At 34.7% G+C, this 9,663-nt stretch overlaps 1 protein-coding gene across 1 annotated transcript; it reads left to right on the forward strand.

Moving 5' to 3' along the window:
• The first annotated feature begins 4,756 nt into the window (after positions 1-4,756).
• On the forward strand, positions 4,757-8,113 carry LOC132119580 (syntaxin-6-like). Its single transcript, XM_059529666.1, has 8 exons — positions 4,757-4,906; positions 5,430-5,599; positions 5,879-5,973; positions 6,066-6,128; positions 6,226-6,327; positions 6,528-6,634; positions 6,756-6,850; positions 7,884-8,113. The coding sequence occupies exons 1-8, from the start codon at positions 4,872-4,874 to the stop codon at positions 7,958-7,960; spliced, it is 744 nt and encodes a 247-aa protein (XP_059385649.1). The 5' UTR covers positions 4,757-4,871; the 3' UTR covers positions 7,961-8,113.
• Positions 8,114-9,663: the final 1,550 nt, after the last annotated feature.

Raw genomic sequence — 9,663 nt, forward strand, 5'->3', positions numbered from 1 at the left:
TGTGCGCTCGGCTCTGGTGACATAATAAGAGTTTCCATTCCCCTGGGTGTATAAACACGCCCCTCCCTTGTCAACATACGTCATGTTGGCACAGTGCTGAAGTATCAAGTCAACAGATATGTAAGGTATCTTGGTATTTATTTAACAAAGAAATTTAGCAGCTCGACAACAGCTAAATTTTTCTGGACGGGTCAAAAAAAACAAAAACATCTTTAATCTTTGGCTCCAAAGAGACCTTTCCCTTTATGGGAGGGTTCTTCTGTCCAAAGCAGAAGGGTTATCTCGTTTTGTATATCCTTCGCTTTCTCTTTTTGTTAATGACTCTACTGCAAAATTTTTCTAGACTTGGAAAAACAAACCTCACAAGCTAAAAAAAACAGTTCTTTCAAATTGTTGAAAAAAAGGTGGACTTGAAGTGTTAGATTTTAGTGATACAAGTGAATACCTTTCCGATAAATTGGATTAAAAAGTGCTTAACAAATCCTAATTCTATATGGTTTTTTATCCCGAATTATATATTTACCAAAATTGGAGGCCTTCCCTTTATATTGAAATGTAATTACTTGCCAGACAGATTGCCAGTTGCACTTTCTAAATTTCATTAGCAGGCCCTTCTTGCTTTTAAGTTATGCTACACTCACAATTTTTCACCTCATAAAACCTTTCTATGGAACAACTCCAATAAAAGAATTAAGAATAAATCTGTTTTTCTCTCTTCTTGGTTTAACAGAAATATAATTGGAATTCTCTAAATTTTTGATAAATCTGGTAATTTTTTATCTTATGAAGAATTTATGTCTATTCATAATTTCCCTTTACCATTTAAAGTAATATAATGCAGTGCTTAAAGCAAGTCCTTCTGGTCTAAGTTAACTTGTTAAATGTCATCTAACATTTAATAAGAGTATCACCAAAGAACCTGATTTGATTTTAGATGGTATAAATATACGTAAGAAATGTAATAATAAGCATGTTCGACATATTTTTCAGAGTAAAAAAATATAATGTTGCTAAAGGCAAATTTTATTGGGCCTCTTTTATTGAACATATAGACTGGAAGGAAGCCTGGATGTTACCTCATAAGCATTGTATTTCAAATAAAACTAAGGAAGTTAATTTTAAGGTCTTTTCCAATGTGAAAAAACTAGTAACTTCTGGAATAGGTTATATCTTCATATCTCCAAGCAAGCAACTTGATTCTTCCAAATACTTTCAATTAAAGGACATAATCTGTTACTATAAAGAAGATAAAGCTAGCACTTCAATTAATTATATTGTTAATTTTTTTTATTTTGTTTGGGAAGTTTTTTATTCACAAGCAAAAATTCTCTAAATCGCAGCCTTTTCCTCATTTTTTAATTGAAATTGATGCATGTCTGAAGTCTCTAAGGTTAATTAAAAACAAGAAAAGTGACAGGTTTCTGAAATATATATATATATTATTAGATTTGGTTTATATATGTGAAGCTTTACATATACTTGATATAATTTAATTCCTGTAGATGTTCTATTTGTTCTGTTCTTTATATGTCCTTGTTATCTAATGCATATTCAATAAAAAAAAAGTAAACAGATATGCTATGTGTTGCCATGTCCATATATTTTACGCCACTCTCAACTTGTATAACATTAAATAAATACATAAAATATACATGCATTCAATTCATGTAGTTTTGCAGTATTTTAGTTATTGTGTTTTTAATTTAAATTTTTATGTTACTAGTTAGGGTTAATATATTTGTATTTCTGTTTTAAGTTTTTATTTATGTCCATTAATTTTAGTACTTTAGTGATTTTTTATTTATTTGCCAGGATAAGAGTTACCATAAAGTTAGGTGTGTTTTTTATTATTATTATTATTTTTTTTTTACTTGTGAAATTTGGCAAAAAATACAAGTTAGTTAATTAAATTAAGTTATTTTTCATCTTACTCGGTATAATCACTGAAGCCAAAAGCACAAGAGAGCTTATTAAAGAGTTGCTTATTTTGGTTTGTTTTGTAAAAAAAAAAATGCTATTTAACCAAATCTGGCAACTCTGGTCTTAATGGCAATGCTCTATGTAAGCGTCATCATGTCATAATTGAACTGTATCAAATGTCTGCCAGGACAGTAAAACACTGTTTCATGAACTCAGGTGATCTGTTTCGCAAATAATACTTAATGAGATCATGTAAATATAATGAAATAAATTTAAAAATCATGTGCATGATTCAGTGCATAATTTTACAGATTTACTGACTGCTGTATTTTTTATCCTTTGTTTATATTTTTTCTCGTTTTATTTTGTTGTTAATTTATAGGCTATTCGTGATATCTTTTCATCGAACTTATGAAAAAAAAACTCGGCTTGAAAACATTTCTGTTGAAAGGTTTATCAATCTGTCCCCAGTGTTTACAGTTCTATGGAAGCGTTTTCTCGCTCTTGCTCTCTCTCTCTGTTTGCTCAATGCCACGTTTAGTCGCCATATTCGGAACATCCGTCGGTGGAAAAGCCGTGACGTGCTCGTCGCTGCAGGGAGTGATGATGTCACCGCGCACCATATTTGGACTTGTCACCGGTTCAGCAGCCACTCCCCTTCTGCTCAACTAGGCAGCGAAGCGATTGGGGTGGGGCACAGACTAAATACTTGGAGCGGGATCAGATGGCAGCTGTCACTCAGCAAATACACGTTCTTTTTATAGAAAGGGCTACCGAGCTATGTCGAAATTACGAAATTTTTGTTCATGTGCACCAGGGATTTTTGGACTAAGAATTGCGTTTAAACTTTTGAACGTGTAGCAAAAACATAATATTATTACTTTGTCTGTATTGTTTATAGCCTATATACTGTTTCTCTCTTGTTGTAGCCTATATTAACGCAAATTCCTTGTGTGTTTAAGCATAGCCCTACCTTGCAATAAATCTCATTCTGATTATTTTGATTTATTGGTCAGCATGGATAGTAGTCTTGTTTGTGAATGTGTTTATAGAGAGAAACAGATGATTTAAACACTATGGGCATATCTGTATTGTAAACAGAGTGACTAATCAAGAACACCTTCAAGCCAATGCTTGTAAAAATAGCTCCCTCGTTACTGTTCTCTGACAAACTGCATTCCTCCAGTTAGGGCCACCCTTGATTTCCACAAGCATTCTTTGTAGATGTGATCACACACACACACACACACACACACACACACACACGCATGTTTGTTTTTGTGAAAAGTGGGGACATCCAATAGGCTTAATGGTCAAAAACTAAAAAAAAAACTAATTCTGTATGATTTATAAGCGTTTTGGGGACATGGGTTATGTGTCCTCATAAGTCACTCTCTCCTTGTAATACCTGTGTCATACCCATGTCATTATAAAGAGTTGTGTCCTGATATGTCACAAAAACAAGAGCACACACACACACACACACTGGTTTCGTTATAATAATGATTTCACCTCGTATTCTTAATGGTTTTAATACGCACATAATGATATCTGCTAAACTTCGACCCTAACCCTCAAATAAACCTGTTGACATTATTCTATTTGAGGCAAAACGTTTTCAACCTAAAAATCAGTTTTCATCATGTCTCACTGTGTTTGCGAGGACAAAAATGTGACAACTACAGCCAGCCTTTTAACAGGAGGTGGAGAGTGTGTGTGAATATGTGTGTGTGAACAGGAAATGGTGAGAGGGAGGAAGACAGGAGACGGGAAGGAAAGGGTGAGTGTATTAGGTGGGGAAGGAAGTGAAGGAGAATAGTGATCCTAAAAGAAAAGGAAGCAGAGGTGACTAGGTGACAAGGATTTAACCGTTTAAGCTGGCATGGAAAGACATATGGGAATCATTTAGAATCATCATATTTATGCCCTAAGCGTCAAGCAAATCTAGGCCAGTTACATAACCAAATTAATTATGAATCAGGTCAGGACTGCAGCAAAGGTATTCTAACAGCCCTTTTATGGAATGAGTGACAAACAATGCTATAAATATGACATTTCTACTTATTGAGAGCGTCACAGATTAGGTAATACATCCTGAAACTAACCCAAATACGAACTGCTTTGTCTTCTCAACAGATTATTCGAAGACTGCACATTATTCCGCTACAAAATGAGAGATTATTTTTAGTTTGGACTAACAAGTTACTCAAAACAGTTGCATTCATTTTATTTTATGTACAAGTCAAGAAATGTGTGCTTGTGCTCATAAGGTGATTTATGTTTATAAAGATTTAGAGATGATTAATTTATAAAGATTTAGAGATGATTAATTTCTGTAACAAAATAAAAAATAAAATCATTAGACTTTAAGCACATAGTTTGAATACAAATATGGAAATATAACAAATATGCAATAGAGAATGTACATATTGCATTTTTGCTCAGTCACAGAGATTTAGACCCAGTGTCAGCTTCAGTCTAATTTTAGCAGACAAAATCTTTAGCAAAATTGAAAGCAACTAACCATAAACCTAACACTAACTCAGTGCAGTGTGTTAACTAATATTTCTCAGTCCATATTTGTGTAATAACACCGTAACATAAACACCTTAAAATAAAGTGTACCCACCATTCTATGTGCGCTTACATATTTTGGATCAAATCAAATTAAATGGTTTATTGTAATAAGAAGTCTTACAACATTTGATAGCTCAGAATATTTTCTAAGCAAACATTTTGCTTTTTAAAAATAATTATAGTAATAATAATGTCTGATAAAGTTGTGGAACATGTTTGTTTTATGTCTCTCAACAGTCGTGATACAATATACTGTGCATTAAAACAGAGTCGCGTTAATGGACTTTTATTTTGAAAACTCGTACGTGCGAACATGTTTTACACAAGCCATCCTGCAGTTGGCTTCACACAGCTCCTGAAGCTAAGGGGCTAATATGTCGATGGAGGATCCTTTTTTCGTGGTTAAAGGGTAAGAAAAGTGATCTTCCTCTTTCCTGTCTTAATGTCAGTCTTCCACCTTTGTCGAAATGACACTGGTTTGATACTGACAGGTTAAGTTAAAGCTAAGTGAAGCATCTTCATCTCTATCTGTAGCCCCAGTTAATGTCACTCTATACTAATAAACAACATTCATATAATAATAAGATGAAATATACTATAGCTGTGTTTCTAATTGTGTTTTAGAAATCTGGAAGGTTAAACTTAGACCAAATAAAAAAGCCAGAGACGTTTATATAGGTGACTTGTGTTGACAGAAGTGTAAACACACACTGATTTATGTTGTATGTGCTTTGAGTGTGTCTCTGCCATTATTTTAACATTCAACTAAAATAAATTAAATGCGTTTTTTTTGTATGAAAAGCATTGTTTGATAACCCTGGCATCACAACTACCACTGGCAGTAGTGCTCATAGAGGTTGTTTAATGATGATAAACACATTTCATTCCTTTCAAGTAGAAGGGATTTCACAGTTTCCTCATATCTCTGGCAGAGAGGTGCAGAAGGCCCTGTCCAGAGCACAGGGGCTGTTCGAGCGCTGGGAGGAGCTGCTGAAGGAAGAGACCCCCGTCAGCCGCGATGAGCTGGACTGGAGCACCAATGAACTCCGAAACTGCCTGAGGGCCATCGACTGGGACCTAGAGGACCTACATGAAACCATCAGTATCCTGCCATAAACCAAAGGCCTATGATGCCTTCAAACATCCTTTAGGAAAGTGATACACAGATACTTTGTACCTTGATGCCTTCATAGGTGCGTATAGCAAAAGGGAGATGGAGGTGCCAAGAGACTGTGCAGTCTAAAGCCAGGCATATACGAATGCTAGAAAAGAAAGAAGGTTCTTAATGCTCACCAAGGTTAAAAAAATACAATAAAAACAGTAATATTATGAAATATCCTTGCATATATGCATATCCATTAATAGTCCTTGACTGCATCAGGTATTGTGGAGGCAAACCCTGGAAAGTTCCGTTTAGGAGAACATGAACTCCAGGAAAGGCGGGATTTTGTGGTGCAAACGCGGAAATCCGTCCAGGTATCGATCCCCTCTTTTAATTTTCTATTAGTATTTCATTTTATGATGGAGTTGTAGTATTTTGATTTGGATGAATGTGTATCTGTACGTAGCTGATGAAGGAGCAGCTCTCTAGTCCCTCAGCTGTGGCTCAAGCAGAGAAGAAAAACAAACAGGTCAGTGATTCATTGACTATTTAAACTGGAAAGACTCTGAATGCATTTATACGCTCACATGTGCTAGTGACATTAGCACGGTTTTGCTTTCTGACAGGCTCTGCTGGGGGCCACAGCAAAGGATTGTTACGCTGGTCTGGAGCCTCACCTAGTGTCTGCAAACTCCAGATACATTCAGGAGCAACAGGAACAGCAGCAGGTAAAGGACAGGAGTCGTCTTTTTATTCATTTAATTTATATTTTTTTCTTAACCAGCATTATTTGATAGTATTCCATCTTTGTATGCCTCACAGAAAACAAGAAAATGTGCAAAGCAGATCACATGCTTAATACCACAATTTTGAATCTTATCGTCGTCTTCAATTTATGTTGTAAGTTTCCCCAATTGTCTGTTTGCAGCTGATCATGCAGGACCAGGATGAGCAGTTGGAGCTGGTCACAGGCAGTATCCGTGTCCTGAAGGACATGTCCAGCAAGATAGGAGATGAGCTGGATGAACAGGCAGTGTGAGCAAAACACATGATATTAAAGATTGAACAGTTAGAAACACCGGGTTTGTAATAGAAACGCAGGATTTGCATTATACTCAATGTCTACTTGTGTTAATATGTGTACTTTCTGTACCAGTATGCTCAGTGAGTTTAATGAAGAGATGGACCAGACCGGTTCAAGAATGGACTCCGTGTTGAAGAAAATGGAGAAAGTTTCACACATGACTAGCAGTGAGTGATTTTACTCTTTATTTTTTGTTGTTTCCATGTTTTTTAATAATTTGTAGCAAATTTAGGGCAATTAAATTATTATTATTATTATTTTAGGTTTGAAGCTAAACTATATCTATATCTATATATATATATATATATATATATATATATATATATATATATATATATATATATATATATATAGTTAATTATACACTATTTTAAAAAAATTGGGGTTGTAAGATTTAAAAAAAAAAATGTTTTTAAAGAAGTCTATTATGCTCTCCAAGTCTGCATTTATATGATAAAAAAAGTAATATTAAATATTACTTAAAATAACTTCTTTTTCAATATATTTTAAAATGTAATTTATTTCTGTCATGGCAAAACTGAATTTTCAGCAGTTTTTAAGTTTTTTATTTCTTTATTTCGTTTAACCTAATGAAAAAAAACTCCCTAATTTTCACATGGTTATGTATAATTCTATAAAGCTGTTTAATTTGATTTCTCAAACACACCCAAGCAATTTCACATTTATTGTTTTTGCAAGCTTTTTTTCTTTATCTCAATTAATACACGCTGTCTGGTCTCTGTTTCCCTGAGTCTCCACTAGTGGTCTCACTTCCCCATAGGCACCTCACCGTAGGCACTACAATTCCCACAAAGCCTTGTCCCTTCATCACAGTAATTGCACTCCTGTTAATTGCACTCAGGTGTCTTCACTTGTTAGTCATTATCCTCCCTATATTAACCAGTCCTTTTCTGTTAGTCTGGATGGAGTCCTTTCTTTCCGTCACCCAGTTTCCTCGCCTTCCGAGTTCCTGTTCCTGTTCCTTCCCTGTTTGTTTATTTGTTGGATGGATTTATGGTTTTGACCCCTGCTTGTTGATTTCTGATTTGGATTACCCATTAAACCACACTGCGCTTGGATCTCTCGTCTCCTGTGTTTCCCTGGGTCTCCGATCGTAACACTTAATTCTGCCAGATTTAAGAAATGAGTGTGTGATGGTGTGATATTTTGACTTCACATTTGTGTTTTTGTGTGTTGCAGGTCGAAGACAATGGTGTGCTATTGGAGTTCTTGTAATCATACTGATTGTGGTGCTCATTCTGTTCTTTGCTATTTAATCTGGACTCTACTTGGGCCTCCGTCATGCCAGAAGCTAACAGAATTTCACCATGATTCTTCCTTCTAAGCTTCCGTTTACTTTGTGAGAAAGAGTTCAATTCTTTTTATCGCCTTTCCTTGTCTTTTTGAATTCATCTGACGCATGTGTCTTCTGGCTCAGCGTTTCACTCTCTCTCACTGCTTTTGGGTTGTACTCCTCTGAAAAGTCTATTCCAGAATTTCACTGGTGCTGAGATGGAAGTTAACAGTAATTGTATTTCTTATGTTTTATTGTGGTACAGAGTGTAAGTGGGGATGAGGAATTTGATATTGCCTTATTATATTTTTATACGTTTAATTCTTAAAACAGTACAATAATTGTGTACATTATAAATGCCCGTGAAAGAGGTGGACAATATGTGTGCTAGTGGTTCACCAATTAGGTAACGGTTTACATTTTGTTGTTTAAAGAAATCTGAATCGACATAATAACAAGCAGTATGAGTAAAGCAGGTTCATAGCGCCCTCTAGATCTGCAACAGACACTATAAAAACATCTGGAACTGGTTCCACCATCACACAACCCTATGATGGTGTGGGTTGGAAATTACAAACTAAAATTATGGTCAGAAATGGAGGATTATTTCAATTGTGTTTTTAAAGAAAAGTCACACCATTTGGCATTTTACACCATTTGCTCTTACTTTATGGATAAATCTGACATTTATTGCATAATTTAGAGTGAGCTTGCAGAAAAGATCATTTGGACTTTTCATGAATCTTCACGGATGCGCTGTGTGCAGTATTTGGATTTCCTGTATTTTAAAATATGATTTTATGCATTGCTTTTGAGTTTACTGTACATTGGACTGTAAAGTGTCATATTACTGTGGAGATATGTGTAGAATCATCTGGACAGTTATGCCTTCATTGCATGCCACAGTGATATTCCATACCCATTACGCCAATATTTATAAAATATATTTGGCTTTTTAGAATTTTTTTTTTTTTTTTTTTTAAGAAAATTAATTTTTTAATTGCCATCCAAATCAAAAAGATGCATGTTCTGAAAGTAAGCTGTTAACTGGGAGAATCCCCTAAAGAGCTGATCAGATCCCAAAGTAATAATCATTACTTGATATTTCTGTTCCCAAACTTGAGCTGAGATCTAATATTGTGTCTGTCTGTGGGTGTACTAATGAACATTTTGTACTCGAATCGTCCATGCCAATGAGTTGTTTCCAGTGTCCCCTCTGATCTGGGTGTGAAGACACTATGTGTCTGTGGGTGAATGTATAATGTTCAATGCTTTCCTCTTTCCACTTCAACTGAATATGACACATTTCAGTATTGATTTGTCAAGTATAAATTTGTAATATGATTAAATATATAAACCCATAAATAGCTGAAAGTCAGATTCAACTCCAAGCATAAGAGTTTTTAAAAAATGTAAGCCTTAAAAAATGTCAATACTCAGTGTGTCAAAATGTGGAACAAAGAATTAAAACTTAATACCTCTTATATGCCCATTTAGGGAGATTTGGTACGTATTTGATCTTTTATTTTAACATTAATGTCTTTCAGTGCTGCCTATATATAAATGAATGCATTTCAAAAGTCTAATGCCCTTGTCACTTGTTTTTGTAAGCATTTGTATTATATACAACTTTGGCCTTTATTTGGCATCTTGATCAATCTAAATGGTTCCTGATTAAAGTGTATG

The sequence above is a fragment of the Carassius carassius genome, chromosome 38 (genome assembly GCF_963082965.1).
Source record: "Carassius carassius chromosome 38, fCarCar2.1, whole genome shotgun sequence".
NCBI classification, from domain to species: Eukaryota; Metazoa; Chordata; class Actinopteri; order Cypriniformes; family Cyprinidae; genus Carassius; species Carassius carassius.

Coding starts and splice junctions, on each gene's coding strand:
- LOC132119580 (XM_059529666.1), top strand. CDS start 4,872: ATGTCGATGGAGGATCCTTTTTTCGTGGTTAAAGG. Junction 5,600..5,878: donor GGACCTACATGAAACCATCA/GTATCCTGCCAT, acceptor TGACTGCATCAG/GTATTGTGGAGGCAAACCCT. Junction 6,328..6,527: donor AGCAACAGGAACAGCAGCAG/GTAAAGGACAGG, acceptor GTCTGTTTGCAG/CTGATCATGCAGGACCAGGA.